The 20,004-nt window shown below is 44.6% G+C and overlaps 1 protein-coding gene across 4 annotated transcripts in view; it reads left to right on the forward strand.

Moving 5' to 3' along the window:
* Positions 1 to 20,004, forward strand: part of MAPKBP1 (mitogen-activated protein kinase binding protein 1) — a 104,015-nt gene that overhangs the window by 56,316 nt on the left and 27,695 nt on the right. For 3 of the 4 annotated variants that reach the window (XM_075425651.1, XM_075425654.1, XM_075425652.1), the window contains exons 6-20: positions 127 to 297; positions 3,225 to 3,362; positions 4,194 to 4,376; positions 4,987 to 5,004; positions 5,527 to 5,687; positions 7,984 to 8,173; positions 9,191 to 9,337; positions 10,271 to 10,455; positions 10,567 to 10,658; positions 11,045 to 11,170; positions 12,854 to 12,924; positions 13,375 to 13,496; positions 14,573 to 14,648; positions 17,215 to 17,326; positions 17,916 to 17,979. In XM_075425651.1, the coding sequence (XP_075281766.1) occupies positions 127 to 297; positions 3,225 to 3,362; positions 4,194 to 4,376; positions 4,987 to 5,004; positions 5,527 to 5,687; positions 7,984 to 8,173; positions 9,191 to 9,337; positions 10,271 to 10,455; positions 10,567 to 10,658; positions 11,045 to 11,170; positions 12,854 to 12,924; positions 13,375 to 13,496; positions 14,573 to 14,648; positions 17,215 to 17,326; positions 17,916 to 17,979 (1,856 nt within the window). The remainder of the gene's footprint in view (positions 1 to 126; positions 298 to 3,224; positions 3,363 to 4,193; positions 4,377 to 4,986; positions 5,005 to 5,526; positions 5,688 to 7,983; positions 8,174 to 9,190; positions 9,338 to 10,270; positions 10,456 to 10,566; positions 10,659 to 11,044; positions 11,171 to 12,853; positions 12,925 to 13,374; positions 13,497 to 14,572; positions 14,649 to 17,214; positions 17,327 to 17,915; positions 17,980 to 20,004) is intronic. The other variant, XM_075425653.1, reaches the window with a different exon arrangement.

Below are 20,004 nucleotides of genomic sequence, written 5' to 3' on the forward strand. Positions count from 1 at the left end.
ACTCTATTATGAATGCACCATCTAGACATCTTTTTCCAAGCCCTGACACTTTTGTGTGCTTAAATCTGTTACAACTGACCTCGAGGGTTACGTTTTCTGTTCTGTGTCTGTTCTTGTCCCCTCCAGAGCGGACACATGCCAGCAGTTCGTGTATGGGATGTCGCTGAGCGAACTCAGGTGGCTGAGCTCCAGGAGCATAAGTATGGTGTGGCCTGTGTGGCCTTCTCCCCCAGCTCCAAGTACATTGTTTCAGTGGGGTACCAGCATGACATGATTGTCAACGTGTGGTCATGGAAGGTAAGTTCTCCAGGAGGTTGGGTGGACCAGTCAGGGTTGTTGAATTATAGAGAGTGGACAGTCTGACTGTAGCGTTTTCAGTTCCATCTTGCTTTCTGCTTTGTGTTAATACTGTTGTTGTTTGTTTTTTTGATGTTCATAGACACAGACAAGTTTGGACATGAGAGCGAGCTGTGGTCCCTAAGGGAAGGTCTAAGTCACTTCAGTGAAGGGATGTTCTCTATACTTGGAGACGTGTGACATCTTGCTGTCCGGTCAGAAAAGCCTGGACTTTGAAACTTGTCAAAGCCTTGTGCTTTTTAGAGGCTTCTTAAAAACTAGTTTATGAGGTTGAGGAAGGAAACTCTCATCAGCCAGGGATTTCAATGTGGTGTAGTGGATACTCTTGGCTTGTTCTGGTTTTGTTGTGTCAGGGTTTGTGATAATCTAATCCCATCCTTGATGACTGAGAAAGGGAACATAGAGAAATCACCGTGGCTGAGAGCCGTTGGAGGTCATTCTGTCTGCCACTGGGTTGAAGCAGCACTCTGTGGAAACAAAGCCCATGTCTTATCCTCTAGAAAACATGTGTGTGCTGTTTGTATATAAGAAAATAAACATTTATTGGCAGCAGGCTTGGAGTCTTCTATATTAATAAATGCTAAGCACTTATTCAGCTCCTGCTACCTCTTCAGGCACGGTACCCCTTTCTAAAAGAGGTCCAGTTTAAAAAAAACTTCAAAGCATCTATTAAATCTCACATGATCATAGAATCATAGAATGGTTTAGGTTGGAAGGGATCTTATAGGTCTCCTAGTTCCAACCCTCCTGCCATGGGCAGGGACACCTTCCACTAGACCAGACTGCTCAGTCCAGTCTGGCCTTGAACACTGCCAGGGAGGGGGCAGCCACAGCTTCTCTGGGCAACCTGTTCCAGTGCCTCACCACCCTCACAGTAAAGAATTTCTTTCTTACATCTAATCTAAATCTGCTCTCTTTCAGCTTGAAGCCATTACCCCTCATCCTATCACTACACTCCCTCATAAGGAGTCCCTCCCCATCTTTCCTATAGGGCTCCTTTAGGTGCTGGAAGGCCTCTACAGGGTCTCACTGGAGCCTTCTCTTCTCTTGCTGCTTCTAAGTCTGTGCTTGTTTAGTATGTTATTCTCTTCATCCCATTTCCTGTACTGTAATTTAAGATCTTAGTGTTAGTTCTCTCCTGCATGAACTGAAGTTTGACCTTGCTGGTTTTGTGTATCACTGAACTATGTAGGGGTAAAACATAAGTGTGTATGTCAGTGCTGAAAAATCTGAGTGCTTAGCCTTTTGGTTCTTTCTAGTTACACAAATGCAAGTAGTGACTTGGAGATAGTCATAATACGTGACATGTGTGAGACCGAGTACAAGTAGCTTTGTTTTCCCTTGCTTATGCAGGTTTTTCTATTCACTGATCCTATGTATAATTATGTGCACGAGAGCTTGTGAGGTAAGGACTATCACTCTTCTGCACTGAAGAACACGCACTTTAAGCATACACTCCAGACAGTGACTATCAGGAGGTCTAGCTAGCCTCTGTTTTGCAGGCTCGGTACCAAAACTAGAGAGGGTTTACCTGGCAAAAGTTAAAGAAGAATGAGACTAAGATGTGAAACAGCTCTCCTGAAGCACCGTCCTGCACTTTCAACTACAACCCTTCCATCCACTGAGCTGCTGCTCCCATTTTCCTGTTTTTCGTGTCTGGAAGACTTGCTCAGTCATTTGAGTGTGATGGAGAAGAAAACCCCTATTTTCAGTAGAGCCCCCTTGCTTCCCTGAAGAAAGACCACAACAGTGGTCGAAATGTTGAGGTCTGCAGTGGTCCTAAGCCCTCCTCTGCGCACTGTCTTGAAAGAAATTATGTTAATGGCTGTTCCCCTTGCTTTTCCCCCAGTCTGGGTTGGGGGTTCTCCGTGGTGATGGTGCAGCAGCCTAGACTTCTCCATTGCCGGTTTCTTCAGTTCTGTCAGCACGCTGTCCGATGGGGCCCTCGGCGTGACGTGGTTTGTGTGCTGATGGCACTGCACTGGGAAGACTGGGAGCAACCAAGTCCCTAAAAGGAGGGGTAAAGGAAGCAGAGCGAAAATCAGAAGTGGTGTGCTGTTGTCAAGCATGTGCTGCATAGTTGAAAACCCACTGCAGGCAGAGGAGAAAACTCTTTTGTTCTTGCTTCCTCCAGTGCCTGGGGAAAGGCAGGGGGCAGAAAACTGAGCGCTGATATTGTGGGCAGGGAGATCCTGCCATCTGATCATTCTGCTCGGTCAGTGTCTATTCCTGTTCTCTGTCCCTGCTGTGTTCTTCCTCCTTTCCCAAATTCTTTGACATTTTGAGGTGCACATTTGAGGCGTAGCAGATTTTGCTTTGTGCCTTCCAATACAGGCATGGTCTTTTTGTGGTTTTGGGTCTTTCAATATGCATCATGTCTTTAAAGAAAAGAGAGAATTTATGGATTAACCAGTACTGTTCTCTCTGTGGAAAATACCTTTTCCTCCATCTTGGGTGCCTTGCCCTCATTGCTGCATGGAGGCTGGGAGAGCTCCTTCTTGTGCTGGCCTATGTGTGCTTTTGCTGTTTAGAAAGCGAAATGGATTTGCTCCGAGCTCCTGGGGATTGTGAAACCCACATGTCAAGGCTCAAAGAGCAAGTTCTGGCAGGCACTAGTGCCTGCTGATCTGTTCTCAATCCCAGTCGATGTGGAAGTGGAATTGAATGTCAATGTGAATTGTGCTATCTACCAAATCAATGCTCGCAGCTTATGCTGGGGAGGTTGTATTGAGGGGTGAACGGGCAATAGTTTGGGCCTCATCTTTTTCCTGCTGCAGCACTTGTACTGGATGTGTGCCTGTAACTGAAATGAGTTTCCTTTGCTTTTGAGCAAAGAAATTAAGCTATCTAAACAATTATGTTTCCAGAAAAACGTTGTAGTGGCAGCCAACAAAGTCTCCAGTAAAGTGACAGCCGTGTCATTCTCGGAGGACTGCAGTTACTTTGTCACTGCTGGAAATCGACATGTCAAGTTCTGGTACCTGGATGACAGCAAAACCTCCAAGGTGAGAGAAAGTGCATCAAGGCCAAGCTGTGAACAAGCATTTCCATCTTACGACAGGGTGGATTTTACCCCAGTGAGCTGGGGAATCTGGGTACTGTTTGATCTTGCTAGGATTCAAGGGTAGCCCTCCACCCCTGGCTCTCAAGTCTCAATCTCTGTGGCGGGTAGCACCAAAAGGTGCCAAAAGCTTGTCTTATTCTGTGCTGAGGTAGGGGTATGGCTCCTGGAGTTGTAGAGCAGCGTGCTTGTTCTTTAGTAGTCAAATATGCTGAAGAACAAAAAGCCTAGAGAAGAGCTGCAGTCATTGAACTCCTAGGAGCAGAAAGGAGAGCTGTTTGATGTTGGTATGAGCATCTTGAAAGGTTGTGAATGTTATTTTGGAGTGTCAGCTAAAGTGTTTAAACTTTTAGCTGTTCTATTCTTCTGTAGGGGACAGAATCCACATATGATAATTTTTCTGTGTGCTCATGAACAGATATTCCTACTTTATGCTTGGACCCTGCTTTGACATTTGGTATAAATCACAGATTGACCATGGAAGCGTTGTTCTGCCAGTAATTGTTCTGCTGTCTCTGGGTCATACATTTGGATGCGCAGTTTCGATGTCACTAACAGTTTTCTGTTCCACTGATGTGCTAATACTGATGGTCCCAAAACACTATGCAACCAGTGGGTCTGCAGCGAGTAAAACGTGTCACTACCTCTGCTTGTAGGCCGTTTGCAGTTCTCTTTCTTTAAGGCACTTCAGCACTTACGGCTCGGCGTTCTAAAAAATCTCTTGTCTGCCTGGAGTGCCTCGCTCTGTTTCTAACAAACTGTTTTTTATTGGTAGGTCAATGCCACAGTCCCCTTGCTAGGTCGCTCAGGATTGCTTGGAGAACTGAGGAACAACTTCTTTGCAGATGTGGCATGTGGAAGAGGCAAAAAAGCTGACAGCACCTTCTGTATCACATCCTCAGGCCTGCTCTGTGAATTCAATGAAAAAAGGCTACTAGACAAGTGGGTGGAGCTGAGGGTGAGTTTTATGCCCTCCTATCCCACAATATTTGTGCCTGCTGAAGCAGAGCAGGAACAACAAATAATACAGGCACTCAAGGAGCACAAGCTGACCACCAGCAGTGAAAGTCATTGGGCCTCTGCCACTTTGTGATTTACTCTGGAAGGCCAGGTAGAAATAGCATTGCTTCCTGGCAAAGAGATTTTATTAATCATTGAGGCTCTTTCATTCTCAAGCCTCAGCATTACAGCTACTGCCCTTCTGCCAAAGCAGTGTCCTGGTGTAGCTTTGGCAACCCCTGTGTTGTCCCTCCTGGCTTGGCCTGGACAAGTAGGAGTTTTAGAAGGATTCCGATTTCTATCCACTCTGCAGTGTCTTACTTGGCTTGTGCATCTTAAATGCAGGTTCCCAAGGTACTAGTTGGTTTGGCTGTTCTAAACAACCGGGTTGGCCCATAGTTAAGAATTTGATCGTGCGTAGTTTCCTTTCATTTGAATGTAAGATGCCTATCTGAGAGGATCCAGTGTGTTAAAATCAAGGGAAAAATCTTTCTGCGCTTTCACTCAAGTGAAATGCCTCATCTTTTCTTTCCTTTCCTCTCTAAAATCTGCCTTTCACTCTCGCTCAGAACACAGACAGCTTCACAGTAAGTTTGAAAAAAGTTTTGCATTGAACTCGTCACCTTATCACCATACTCCATTTTGTACCATTTTCTGCCATTTGTACAGATCCCAGTGGGAGGGGGAAGAAAATCCATTTTTTTTCGGTTCTCATCCTCTTGTGACAGGTTGCTATTGGCTTGCTAGTACAGGGTGAGGTGCTGCGTGCCTGCCAGTGGTGCCGAGTGTCACAGAGGAACAAAAAGCAATGTTCAGAGTAAGACCCAGCTGGAGCAAATATGTAGGTCTGCTGACCTCCCACCACAGTGGGTGGCAGAGGAACTGGGCACTTTCCTTAACCACTTGGAATCTGAAATGGACCTTGGCTGGGAGGCTCCTCAGAAAGGAAAACTGGATTTTTAGGCTTTTCCTTATTCCCGGGGCTTGACTACACTTCAGCTCTTCTGGCCATGACTCCTTTGTCTGTCAATTTGCTGTTTTCCCTGTCGTGTCTGGTGACCTTTGAAGTGAGAGTGCAATGCTTATTCACCTTCTTCTGTCCTCCTCAGACCACTGTGGCAAACTGCATCTCTGTGAATCATGACTGCATCTTCTGTGGCTGCGCTGATGGCACCGTGCGGATTTTTAATCCTCTGAACCTTCATTTTATCACCACACTGCCGAAGCCACACTTCCTGGGAACAGACATCGCGAGTGTGACTGAGGCCAGGTACCATGGAGAGGGTGGAAGGGAGCAAGGGAAGCTTGTGAGGGTTAGAACTGTTCCCCAGACCTTTGCCGTCTAGAGTGTGCTCTTTTTATGGATTTAAATTGGCAGCCTGTTGCAGATCTCCCCGAGTTGTTGCAGCTTTGCCTTGCGTGGCTGTGCTGCAGCCCGAAGCTGGTTGCTGGGCTAGACAACCTGTCTTGCTCCTCATCTCCCTAGGATTGCTTGGGTCTGGTGGCCTGTTGCTGTTGGTTACTATGAGTGAGCAAGCAGATGGCACAGGATGCTGTGGCACACTCCAGTTTTCCTGTACCATGGCACATCCTTTGCTTATCACTGGTAAGGGTTGAAGACTCTTCTCTATAGCAATATAGTGATGTTGCCAAGAGATGCTCAGGCTCTCATTTGGTACTTTTTCAAAGGCTCCTTTGCAATCTTTTACAGACCCAAATCTCCATCTATTTTCCATAGCCTTTCCCCTCCCTTAATTTTGTGCATTCTGTTGTCTTGTTTTCCTACCTTGCTCCAGTATCTTCTGCCTTGGCTCTCTGTTTCTCACCCTCTAAGATGGGTAATGTGATTTCCGTACAGTTCTGTGCGCCAGCTTGTGGAGGGTTATCCTAGAAAAAACCCTTCATGTGTTGCTGTTTGCCAGTCCTAGTTGGAGACTTTCCTGGTATTCTTCTGTTGCTCTTTTTCACTTTTGTCACTAGTGGGGAAGGAAATCCAAAGGTGTATGAATCCACCAGCCATCATTCCACTGGGTATCTGGAGTTCCCACATGTACAGATAGATACTTTTTTGGGGGGTGTTTATTTCTTTTTTTTTTCTTTTTTTTTTTTTTTTTTTTTACCTTGTGTCTCAACAGGTTTTCTCTAAACTTTTCTTGGGAACTTGAGGTAAAGGTTCAAACAGTGCACTGTATAGTCCTCCTCTAGAAGATAAGTGGGAGATAATGATATTCCAATAAGGGAGTTGGAAAAGGAACTCTCTCAATTTAAAATGCTACCAGTTTCTGGTAATGCTAAAGTCAAGCAACTGTATACATGGACCCTTTAAAAATACTCTCCACTGCTCTCATGCATCAGCTAAGCAGAAGTATTCACATGATTCTTAAACATGCATTTGTAGTGCTGATTACAACTTTTTTTTTTTTTATTACTTACAAAGAAGCTTGAAAACACATGACTCCTTATATTCCCATGCATGCCAGAGCCTCTCTGTGGGATGCTGGTTGTCCACAATAAACTGCCCACAACAGTAGCAATGACTTGAGTTTTTGATAGGATCTGAGCTGCACTTTTTTAGCCCTTGAAGCTTTGCACTTGCAGAAGCAGAGCTCCAGTTGTCTGGTGTGCTACACTGCGCTTTGGCCCTCATCCCTGCATCTCCATCAGGCCTTTTAAATTACCTGTTCTCAACACCTTGGCACTCTGGCTATAATTACCTTATTCGATATCATTAGCAGCATTGTGGGATGGCTGTGTTCACCTCCAGTCAAGAGAGCAGCTCCTTCTTTATGTGCATGACAGCAGGATTTAACAGGGGACACCTGAAGAAGAGATGCAGGGTTCATGTGGCGTGATCTTGGTCTAATCTGGGTAAAGAGGTGTTACCTTGTTCTGCAGAATTCCTCGGTTTTTAAGTTTGCATCAGAGAGCTTGCCACTCTAGAAAGGACTGTAGCTATCTGCAGTTGCCATCTCATGAGTTGCTGCAAGCAGCCCCAAGTTGGCCTGTGTGTGGGGCAGGGGTGGAAGGGAAGCATGCCAGACAAGTGGCTGCTGAAATGAATCGTTCCTGTGTCCCTTGTGCTGGTGTGGTCCTCACTTTTGCATGCAGTACTTACTCCTCTGCTTGGTCCCACGCAAGAGCAGTTCCTGCAATCAGTAAACAAAATACAGTATCCACCAAAAGATGATCCTCCCCTTCCCCTTTGTTTTGAGACTTGGATTTTAACACCTGGTTATGCAAGGGTAAATGATGATGATCTCCAGTGATGATCAAGTGTCCTGTTTGGTTGTTCTTCAGGGAAAGTCAGTTGCCTGGTCTGTGGTGGGACTCTGGGTTTGGTGGCAGGGAAAATGACTTTTGCCATGGGACTTTCAGGCTTCTTTTGGGACTCTCGTTGTTCAAGAGACAGGTCTTTGCAGCCAACTACTCTCTCTGCCTGTATATGCCACAGTGTATTGTTCACCTTGCCAGTGCCGCGTGGAGAATCTGAGCTCTCATGCTTCACCTCCTTGCTCTGACTCCAAGAAAGTGCAAGTTAACCATGCTGCTGTTCTCTCTTTGTACAGTCGTCTTTTCTCTGGTGTGGCTGATGCGAAGTATCCAGACACAATTGCCTTGACGTTTGACCCCACCAACCAGTGGCTCTCCTGTGTGTACAATGACCACAGCCTGTATGTGTGGGATGTCAGAGACCCGAAGAAAGTGGGCAAGGTGTACTCCGCTTTGTACCACTCTTCCTGCGTGTGGAACATTGAGGTATGTTGTGTGCAGACACAAGTGTTGGACTGCAAGTTGCAGCTGAGGAAGTCATCTGAAGAGCTGCTAAATATGAATGCAAACACTTAACTGCAGAGAGAAAGAATTGGCTCAGATTTCATCCTGGCGTTAGTGTGGTTGCTGTGGGGCTGGAGTTGGAGCTGGGAACAGTTCTTTGGCTGCATTGCAACGGCTGACTGAATGTGTTACTAGAAGAAAAGTCTGGCAATGAGAAGTTGAGAGGTGGGACAAGGGGCAGGACTGGACAAAGCTGGATGCAGGGGCTCCTTTCACATAATACCCAGTGGTTAACTGCTGACCTCAAAAAAAAAAAAAAAAAAAAAAAAAAAAAAAGTTCGAGGTCTGTGGTGAGCAAGTGCTCCGAAGTCAAAAGCATGAAACAAGTGACAAGATCTCAACTCTGATCCTTACTGACCTGTTTACCAGGGCATCCTGAATTAACCTCTCAAGTGGCTGTCATCTTCCTGTCTGTCTAGTTGGCTTTCCCTCAGAGGGACAGAGGGAAGGAAGGGAGGCATAGGAAACAATCTAATTGTTAATATGTTGAAATATGTCCAACAGTGGTCAGAAAAGGGGGAAGTGGAAAGAAAGTGGGAAGAGGTTGAGGACACTTCTTGTTGTTATTTCTTAATTGCATCTCTCCTTATGGATTTTAAGTTGACAGTAGTAGTTGAAAGTTGCAAGCAACAGTGCAAGCTGGTTGTTGAGGTCTTTGAGGAGCTCTGTTTGAACTATTAGAAGCAAAGGATGCTGGCTTGTTGCTTGCTTCTCAAAGGGATGTTCTACATTCAGGGAAGCTCGGTGAGCATTTGTTTGAAGTGAATATGAAGCTCTGATCTGCCAAGGGGTTTTCATTAGGAGAACTGGCTGGCTCTTGCCTTTACAAAACAGAGAGCACAGCCCTTTTATTTCACTTTGTTTCGAAACTTGCTACTGGTGTCTAGGATGCCAGGTGCCAGCCAATCTCATTCCAGGGTTGATTTTACCTACCCTTAGATGTATCCGGAGGTGAAGGACAACAATCTGTCATGCCTCCCCCCTGGTTCCTTCATCACCTGCTCGTCTGACAACACCATTCGTCTGTGGAACACTGAGAGCTCCAACATTCACGGCACAGCCCTGCACCGCAACATCCTCAGCAATGTAAGATCCCAGGTTTTGATCACCTTCTTGCCCTTGGGGTTGCTCTTCCTCATGCACAGGTGTTCCAAGTTAAGGCCCAAACTTCTTTGGACCTCTAAGTCAACACAGGCTTCTCTGTAAACAGAGGACAAGTCTGGTAAAATGTATGAACCTGAAGAAACGTGGAGGGAGTATCAGATGGAAAGACAGTTTGCCTGAAATGGCCCTAGGATCTATTGGTTTTGCCATAAACCACCAAGGATTCGCCAAGCTTAGTCTCTTCCAAAATGCCTCGTGCCATATGCCTCAGGAGAGCTGTTCCTCTTTTCCTCCGTCTCTGTAATGTGTAACCACTTTAAGATTTGTTTGGAAAAGGTGCATTAAATGAGGCAGAGGTTTGGGAGAATTGAATGAGAAACAGTTTGCGCTCACGTCATCTGTTTAACAGGGAGGATACTCATACAGAACAGTCATTTCTTGTGGACATTTGCTTCTGTTCTCAGTTGTGTTGGAAGATCCATGGACACAGCAGCCCTGACCTGCCCGTTCTCAGCAATCTGCTCATGGTGGAAAAAGCTCGTGCTTTTTCTGTCAGAGAGTTCTAAAAAGTCATGGCCTGACTTGGATGATCCATAGAAGTCTTTCAGATTCCTGCTGTGTTCCCTACTGCATAGTAATGACTTATCCCAGAGCTTGTTTGTTGTGTGGGATATGCTGTTAGTTTCTAGCTTGAAGGGGAATCTTTTGCAAACGGTGATCGTGAGACACAGCTGTGAAACTTTCATGCTACAATACGAAGGGGCTGAGTGCTTGCTCCTAGCTAAAGAATCCCACCCATTACAGCATTACTGCCAGTGAAGTGTATATGTTGGCCGAGAGCCCAGTTTCTGAGGCAAATGCTTCAGTTTAATATTTTGTAAGTAGTTAATATTTCCGGGTGTACTGTATCCCCAGGACTTGATGAAAATCATCTATGTAGATGACAACACTCAGGTGCTTCTGGACACTGATTACAACTCAGCAGGAAGTGCAGACAAAGCTGATGCACAAGTGATGGATACGAAGGTGGGGATACGCACTGTCTGTGTGAGTCCTGGTGGGGAGCACCTGGCTTCAGGGGACAGGATAGGCACTCTCAGGTAATCCCATAGAGCTTCTTGTACAGATTGTGGGCTGGGCAGGCATGAGAATCAACACCAGTTCTGGCTAATTTTATTAAACATACTGAAATCAGCCGTGTTGTGTCTTAGGATATATGAGTTGCATTCTCTGAGGGAAATGCTGAAGGTGGAAGCCCATGACTCTGAAATCCTATGTCTGGAGTACTCCAAACCAGATACAGGTAAATGCAATTGAGCTTCTTCCCTTTTGCATATGAATGTAGTGTTGAGCAAGTCAGAATGTCCAGCCATGGTGTGTCAGAACTTTCAATGGTGAGCTACTCCTGGATTTCAGAGCAGGCTTGTAGTGTTGGGCCAGTAGAACCAGACTTCGAAAAAGTCTTCTTTTTCATACTTTTCCTTGCAGTATTGTAGGTTGAGATTGAAACTTGTTCTATCTGTTGGTATAGTGTGAAATTCAGGGGTGTTCATTTTTGTCCATCCAGGCAGTTAGCTACAGTGTAATGTCTTCTCCATAAAAAGACTTGAGAAGCTGTTTTAAAATAGTGACTGGAAGAGCAAATGACTTTTTAGTAGTGGTCTTGTACTCTTCTTAACTTTGTGACAGGCTTAAAGCTCTTAGCCTCAGCCAGTCGGGATAGATTGATTCATGTCTTGGATGCTGGAAAGGACTACAGCCTGCAGCAGACCCTGGATGAACATTCTTCTTCCATCACTGCTGTGAAGTTTGCAGGTAGGGAATCATGGGCCTCCTTCCAAAGCTGGATTTGAGCACTGCTATTGTCCCATTGTGGCTGTAAAGTAATTTTAACTGCTTAAACACTGGGTTAGGCCAGGCTGAAGCTGCAACTGCTTTTTTGTCATCTTCTGTAGCTGCAGTCCTAACAGAAGGTGATGTTTGATGATACTTACCTTCTTTTCCCTTTTGTTTTTTTCCATTCTCCTTCCTCCCCATGCAAAAAACTCTCCTGAATGAAGTCTTCAGCATTGCTTTGGAAAGCTGCTTTCTGTAATGATTTACTCCCTGATGTTAGATGGCTACACACTGTTTGTAGTGAGGAGAACTGTGGAACAATTATCCTCCAAAAAAAATCCCCAAACCCACCAAAAACATGTTGGGATTAACTAGTCACAAGTAAATTTGTCACTTCAAAACAGCGCAAGGCTTTGCATTCGTGGTAATGGAGCACATTGCATCCCCAGCAGTCAGCTACTACTGATGGCCAGACACTGGTGCAGTGTATTGTGCTGTTGTCGGGGAACAGCAAGGGCTGGCTGCTCTGCCAGGGGAAGCCAGTAGCCAAGGGTGACAGGAAGGCAGACAAAGGCCGCACTGGCCGTGGGGACTTCCAACAGAACCTGAACAAGGCGGAACAGATGAAGTCCAGTGACAGTAACTAGATCCAGCCAGTAGTCCAGATTTCCAAACAAATCCATAGTGGTAAGACAGGTCAGCAGTTCAAGGTCAGGATCGGTCTGGAGACAGCGAGTAGGGTCAGCCGCAGTTCAGTGCTGCCAGGCAAGCCCTAGCAGCAAGGCAGGTTCAAATCGGGAAGCTGAGTCCACGGGTCAGGGTCAGGATCAGGATTCATTTAGATCAGTAGGGTATGTGGCCAGGCACGGCTGTGGCTGCAATGCTGCTGCGGTATAGCTCAGTTGGAGTTCCAGGATGAGAACCTCAGCTTGAAAGTAGCTCCCAAGTGAAGCTTCATAGCAGAGGCTCCCCAAAGCTGCTGAAAGTGAGGCTTTTTCAAATTTTTTCTCAAGGAGCTCCAAGGCCAGCAGATGTTTCTCTGACAGGTCTGTCTTACGAGTGAGCTGGCCTTGAATGCAGCCAGCTGAACTCCTAGGAGATGAGAGAACTGCACTCAAGGCCTGGCAGTGAGAGCCTTTGTGCTAGTCTGTGAGCCAAGTGCAGTCGTGCTCTAAGTGGGTACAGTTCAAGTGGACTTGTGTGACATTGGATCCATTTTCATTACATGGAGTTTTGTCAGGTGTGCTTTGCTGAAGGAGCAAATTGGTTACAAAGAGTGCTAAGTGAAGAGGGGAAGCCTGACCCTGCAGTAAGAAAGGGCAGCAAGAAACATGTGACTGAATGTGAGGACTGAAAAGTACCTGTTGCCCATTTTCAGCTCATACGGGGTATGAACTTGTTATGTTGCCACAGAGTGCTGTGGCACATGGAGAGTAAGCATGTGGGCATACTGTTGAGGGAGAGGACAGGATTGCATTCTAATCTGTTGTGTAAAGCCTCTATGCTAAGGCTGCATGCACTCTAAGCATTAACAAATGCTGTCACTGAGAAGGGGCATCCTGCTACTTAGGTAGGAGTCAGTCTTAGCTAGTCAGGATTGGAGTAAATGAGCACCTTGTGTCTGTGTTTATCTTTTGATCGGCTCCTGCCCTTTCGTTGCAGCCAATGATGGGAAAGTGCGAATGATAAGCTGTGGGGCAGACAAGAGCATCTATTTCCGCACTGCGCAGAAGGTAATCTTATTACAGCTTTTTGTGCACTTAATAATCTCTCCACAAAGGAGCCACTTTAAAGAGTGACATCATAGTTTCTAATAGCTTGTTGCTATTTCAGCCCCAGTGTCTCCCACTGACTCAATACAACATATTACATTTGGAGAACTAGTTCTGTGAAGTGTGCAGCTGCTGACCTCTCGGCCTGACCTCTCTCAGCCAGATGCAAAGTAGAGAACTGTTAGGGTATCTGCTTTTCTTTTGCTGCCAGGGCTATTGTGAGGAGTGGTGAAAGAATATGGGCTGGAGGGGGGAGTTCATTGTGCCTCCAATCCCAGCTGCTCCCAGCAGCCCTGGTTAGTGGGAAGGGTTGGTTTGTACTGGCTGTGTGAGAAGACTCACCTGTATTTAGAAGTTTTTAATAATGGGTTAACTACTTGATTTTGACACAGTCTTTACCCACATGCTTAGACAGGAGAAGGGGTTCAGTTTACCCGAACACATCACATTGTTAGGAAGACCACTTTGTATGACATGGATGTGGACCCCAGCTGGAAATACGCAGCTATTGGATGCCAGGATCGTAACATCAGGTTGGTTTACTTCTTGTCTTGAAAATGTTTTTGCAGTCATAAACGAGTTGGCCAAGGCGGCCCCATCTCCATCATTGTTCCTCTAGGTTCTTTGACACAGCATTTTCAAACAAATCTGAGGCATCCCCTCACACTTTGTGGGGTTTCCCCTCACTGATAAAAAGCTGTGGATATATGCAAATGCCCATGGGACCCTCGGCTTCTTGCTCGGTTGCTCTGCAGAGCTAAGCCTTTCTGCTGGGAGAGTAAGTGTGCCTTCCTTGGCACGTCATTGAGCTGTGGGGCAAGAATTTCTGCGCTGTGGTAATTCTTGCTTTTAAAGATATGTCTAGTGAGAAGCTGTGAGGTCCTGTGGAATAGCTAGGACTGTGGGAACCTAGAATTCAGCTAGGTTTGACTGTCTTTGGACAAGTGGAATCCATTCTCTGTTCCCTTTTTGATCTAGTCCATTTCTCCAATCTGTCTGCTTCTACCTTCAAAGCAAAGGAGACTCTCTGTAGTTGTGTGTCTCCTGTTGTATCTGGGTGAGATGCTGACAGTTTTGGTCATAGCAAAATACCACTACTGAATGCAATTTGTTTTTATATTCTAATATAATAAAGGGTCTTGCTCTCATCACCCTTTCCGTTGTTATGAAGGAGCCACAGGTATTTTTATAGCAGGGAGGACTGACTGAAGCTTATTAAGAGCCATTTCTGCTACATAACCATTAGCCATTACAAGGCGTGGCAAGGTTTTCTTCCTCCTGTTTGATCTCTCCTTCAGTGCCATGATGCTAGACTTGTTTTTGATTATTGGCTGGAGATTCAAACCTCAATTTTAATTCAGATAACCTGCTTGATATCATATCATCCAGTTTTGGGCCTCTACATTTCTTTCGAGGTTGTTTCTTGAGCTGTTTAAGTGATTGGTGGTTATAGTTCATAGAGATCATTTCTCCACTTGCTGTGGCTTGGCCCTGTTCCCTGTGTCTCACGTGGAACGAGGAACAGAAAGAGAAAAGGATCCTGGTGACAAGAGCTGCAGAGCAGTACCTGGGCAAAATGAGCGATGTTGTCTTATGTCATCCACCTCAGGGTTTTCAACATAAGCAGTGGGAAGCAGAAGAAGCTTTACAAGGGATCCCAAGGTGAAGATGGCACCCTCATTAAAGTAAGCTGTTTTCTTGCTTGCTTTCTTCCATTTTTCCAGCTCTTCTGAGTGCAGCTCAGGGCGAAGAAAATGAAATACAAGTCTGAACACAGTAACTTTTTTTTTCATTTTTTTCTCTGTACTTTGTCCCTTATTCTGCTGCTCCTTCGTCCTACTTCCATGCTTAAGGGGGCTGGTAATGTATTTAGGTTGCATCAGTCTAAAACAGGAGAAGAATCAATGAATGGTGAGGTTGATGTATAACTTCTCTCTCTGTCCTGTTTCTGAAGCAAGGCACAGGCCCGTGCTGTAAAAGCAAGTACAACTGCACCAATGTCTGTCAGGAGATAATTTTGTCCATTTACTTTAATCCTTTACTTTCTGCTCCAGAGAGCTCATTCTGGCTTTCTTGACTATTTTTGTTAGGATTTTTAAGGTGGAGCTGTCTGTTGATCAGTGTTGGAGCTATCTGTGGTTTCCAGAGGGCAAAACCAAGCAGAACTCTTTATAAATTGATGAAATTAAGTAGCATCTGCCCTGAAAAGCTCATATTCTTTGGGTCTTGGCATGCTGGACGAGTCTGGTACTGGTTGGAGAGAGTCTCTTCGTGCTTCCCACCTGCTGAATGCATCCACGCCTTGGGGTAGAGTAGCACACCTGCTTCTGCCACTGTCCTGGGCTTCCCCTGGTAAACTAGGCGTGTTCAGGATTAGCATTAAGAGTGATGGCAGCACATTTGGATGTGGAAAATTGCATTCTTGTCTTTAAAAGAGGGTAGACCAATTAACACAACCAAAATATCTCTCAGGTTGTCAAACAAACTTCTTCATTGTATTTGTTTTTACTGATATTTTTTCTACATTTTAAACCAAATATTTCTGTTCAGCTGCACAGGCCAGCAGTATTATTATTAAGGGCTGGAAGACATGGCCTTTGAGGACCGGCTGAGGACTTTGGGCTTGTCTAGTTCGGAGAAAAGGAGACTGAGGGGCAACCTCTTTGCTCTCTGCAGCTTCCTGAGGAGGGGAAGTGGAGAGGGAGGTGCTGATCTCTTCTCCCTGGTATCCGGTGATGGGACACGTGAGAATGGTTCAGAGCTGCGCCAGGGAAGGTTTAGACTGGACATTAGGAAGCATCTCTTTACTGAGAGGGTGGTCAGATGCTGGAACAGGCTTCCTAGAGAGGTGGTTGATGCCCCAAGCCTGTCAGTGTTTGAGAGGCATTAGGACAATTCCCTTAATACCATGCTTTAACTTGGTCAGCCCTGAACTGGTCAGGCAGTTAATCGTTGTAGGTCCCTTCCAGCTGAAATAGTTTAGTCTATTATTGATGAGTGTAAATAACTGGGTAAAAAGGGAGAGGAAAGCAAACAGCTGCGTTCAGTGTCACCTCTTCTGTTTTATAGAGAGATAAATTCTCTTTCTCTTTGCCTGTTATAATTCCTACAAGGTTTTTTATAAGCCAGAGTAATGAAAATGAAAAATTGATGCTACAGTTTATTTCTGGTAAACTTAGGTGCTTGATTATATCTTTCCCAGACCACAAACCATAAAATGTTGCTGGGAGCTGGATTTTTTTTGTTTTTAATATCCTTTATGTTTTTGTTTTTTTCATGTGCAGCTTGAGTGGGGAATCTCAATTATTTTAACTGTTGCTTTGTTCATTTTTAGGGCAATTATGTGACCAAGGGATTATGGTTGTCTCTGGAATTTAAACTTTCTTGGCCTGTTGTTTTGAGATCGTAATATACATTGCAGTTTAACAAATAGAACCCAAACAGTGTTATTGGAAGCAAAAGATACAGCAACAAAATAAATATAACCAAAAAAGTTATTGTTATTTCAATACCATGTCTTCCTCAAAACCTAGACATTTTCACTCTCAGTTCCCTGAAGTTCTACAGAGAGCAGGACATTTGGTGACAGCAGCTGTATTTGCTGTGTAGTGCTGTTTTAGACCTAGTGAGGCATTTGGAGAGCATTTTATATTTGATCCAAGATAAAGCAACAAATGGGTGTATATGAAACCCCCCCCCCCCAACCCAACTCAGGAACAAGAGTTGCAAACGCTGGAGATTTGACAGCATCATTATCAAAGACAATTTCTCAGCAGTGTTGAGTTCTGTTTTTGGTTTCTCTCCTCAAGATTGAGTCTTTTAATATTTCACTTAACTCTGTCGGCTCTTGAGTATTTTTGGGGAGGAGGGGTGTTTTGGCATGTGTGGATGTTTTGTTTTGTTATGATCCTAAGATAGAAGAAAGTAAGACCCCAGTGGTTAAAAGGAGGTAGGGGAGAGAGGTATAAGTCCGTTCATTGGTGGTGGTGCCTTCACAGTCATGAAGGCATTTAACGTAAGTGCCTTTAGTCTCTGGTTAGGTTGGAGATAGTTTTAAGAGAACAGTTTAGTCAGGTTGGAGATTTGTCCTGGGATGCCAGGTAGCCTGGTACTCAATTGGAGTCCTGTGGGAGCTACTTGAATTTTATTCTGTTAACTACTATGACTGTCTTGGGTATGCTGGATCATTTTCATGCAGTTTGAAGGCATTTTCTCACTGGATCTTTGCACTTCTCTTATCTCCTAAACCAGGTGCAAATGGATCCCTCCGGTCTTTATATTGCAACCAGTTGTTCTGATAAGAATCTCTCTATTTTTGATTTCTATTCTGGCGAGTGTGTTGCAACCATGTATGGACATTCAGGTAAAGGCACGTAAACTGCTGGAAATGCATTTTTTCTGCCGATCGCTAAATAGTAGGGTCTGATACTTGTCAAAGCTTTCTGAAGGTTCCTCCCCACCAAGGTTTACCCAGTGGATATTTTGGAGTAGGTTATAGTTGGATGAAGTTGTAATAGCTTATTACATTGCAATTTCAACTTTTTTCACACTGCATTTTGTGTTGCAGAACACAAGCACAGACACACCTGTCAGGCCACATATTTGTTCACACAGTTTTTCTAATAGCCTATAAAGTAGTCAGTGTTTTTTCAGCATATATTAAGTTTCAGTATGATATACGCTCGGCTCCTGCCGTGCAGGGTGTATTCTATTATAGGCAAAAAGAGACTTCAGTCTTCGTGCTTATTTTGCTGTGGAATACCCTTTCCATGCCAAGCCTAGATTCTTTGTTAAATGGTTATGGTAAATGGGGCATATTGATCTGTGAAGTGTGGTGGCTTTAATCAGAATTTGAGTTACCGAGGACAGATAGGCTATTTGGCTAATGATCTCTTTTGCCTATTGGAATAATTCAGGGAAGGTTTCTTTTCCTTGTGCTTTATTTCACACAGAGATTGTAACCGGAATGAAATTCAGTAATGACTGCAAACATCTGATCTCTGTTTCTGGTGACAGGTAAGAGGCGTTTGCTTGTTTGTGTGGTATCAGTTCATGCCAGCTCACACTGGATTTAACATGTGTCCTGAAGGAAGGCAGAAATTTTTTTTTTTAACAAGGGATGTTTTATGAATTGCAAATAAACCTCAGAGTTTTCTGAACCCTAAATTTGTGCTGCTGGCAAAGCTCACAGAGCTTATATTATCCTTCCATGGAATGAGACGCCCGTGTGGTTTTCTGAGTGTAGGCACTATTGCCTGCTGGAAAGGCAAGAGGGGTGTGGCCTGTTCCCTTACCAGCCTTCCGGTCTGCAATGTAAGGCAGCTTGTGATGTTCTGACCAGTGGTGCCAAAACCTTGTCTTACAGTACTCCTGTTCATGAGATTTCACCAAGTGAATGAGCCTGTCTAGCTGCAAAAGGTACAAGCCTGTCCCCACTCTTTACTGGAAAATAAAATTTTTCCTTTGAAAAAGATGGTTCCTGGAGTGTTATTTCAAGGCCAAAGCATCCAGATTCTCTCTGTCTTTCTCTTTTCTATTAATAAAACACTGTTGAACCGGAAAAAGTCTTTTAGAGGGTGAGTTGTTACAGAACATACAATATATCACTTTAAATTGTATTAGTTGATTATTTCTGTCTTTCAGTAAAAAGTAAATAATTTAGTTTTCCTCTCTCTTTTCCTTTTATGTGTGTAAACAGATTAGGAGAAAAGTTGCAGAAGAGAGAGTCCTTTTGTGGTGGATTTCTGATAAATTCCAGAATCATGGAAGGTTTGAGGTCCCCAGTAATCTTTTTGATTTAGTGCACCATTCATTTCTTGACCATTTCCATGAGCGAAAGGGTCATTTTCTTCACTAAGGGTATGGAGGAGGTCAGTGAGAAGTGAGGACAGGATTAATGGAGAGCTCTTCTGTAAGGATATGAGAAAGCATGTTTTTCAAAGGAGAATAGGGAAAATAGTCTGTTCACACACAGCAGCATGTGCAAAGATTGAAACAGAACAGAAAGAAAAACGGAGACGAGGAAGGGCGCAAGGACTGGGAGACCCATGTAAGAAAAGTACTGCAAAGGGGGGTGGGGGAAAGGCAGCAAAAGGGGTAGGTGGGAGCATGCTTCTGTAGAGCTTTGTGCTGAATGCTAATGTATTTATAGTTCATGCTGTTGGCTGTGTATCTCTAGGTTTGGTAGCTGTGGGGGTGGGATAAATGAACAAGCCAAATTTGCTTTTTGAATTTTGTTTCCTGCTTTTCAGTATTTTCTTAGCAGCAGATTATGGTTGCTCTTACCTTCGAGAGAGCTGCTGCTTGAGGGGAAGCAGCTGGCTGCCCCGGGTTGCCATAGTTCCCAGGTGCAGTGCCTCACCACTTTCTCCTGGCTGAAGAGCTGGGGTGGGAGGATGACAGCATGTTCACTGTGATGGGAAGCGTCTGTCTGTGTGTGACTTCAGTAGCTGGGAGTGACGCTCCAGAGCTTTCTCACAAAGGGAGTGAGGGCAAGAAGGGAATTTTTAGTTTTTAATTAAAATCTCCACAGGCTGCAAAGTGGGGTTTCTGTTTTCTTTTTGTGTGCTATGGAGATAAAAACCTTTGAAAATGTCTTCTCATGGGAGGAGAAAAATGGAGAAAGTGCAGGCATTCAGGATCCTGGCGCTTGGGGCATTTGCCTCATGTCAGGGAGACCAAAGTCCATGGTCATTCTTCAAAATGGCAGAGCAAATGAATTTTTACAGACTAGCAAGGAAGAAGGGAAAGCTCCTCATTGAAAATTCCTTTGTGAATTGGAGTACCCATGAGTATGATGGCACTGCTGGGTCTTGAAAAACTGGATTAAATTCTTTTTGGATTCCAAAATAGGGTGCAGGGTTTTATAAGTGATAGCAGAAGCACCACCTCTGTTTCTACATCAGTGTAAGTATACCCAGATAGACAGGAAAGATGGGTGAGGTGAAAAGAATTAGTTAAAACTGAGGTTAAATTTCAAAGAAAATGCTGGTCATTTTACTTTCTAGTAGCTGAAGATGAGATACAGCATTCTCTAACATG

Source organism: Opisthocomus hoazin, chromosome 7, assembly GCF_030867145.1.
Source record: "Opisthocomus hoazin isolate bOpiHoa1 chromosome 7, bOpiHoa1.hap1, whole genome shotgun sequence".
NCBI lineage: Eukaryota > Metazoa > Chordata > Aves > Opisthocomiformes > Opisthocomidae > Opisthocomus > Opisthocomus hoazin.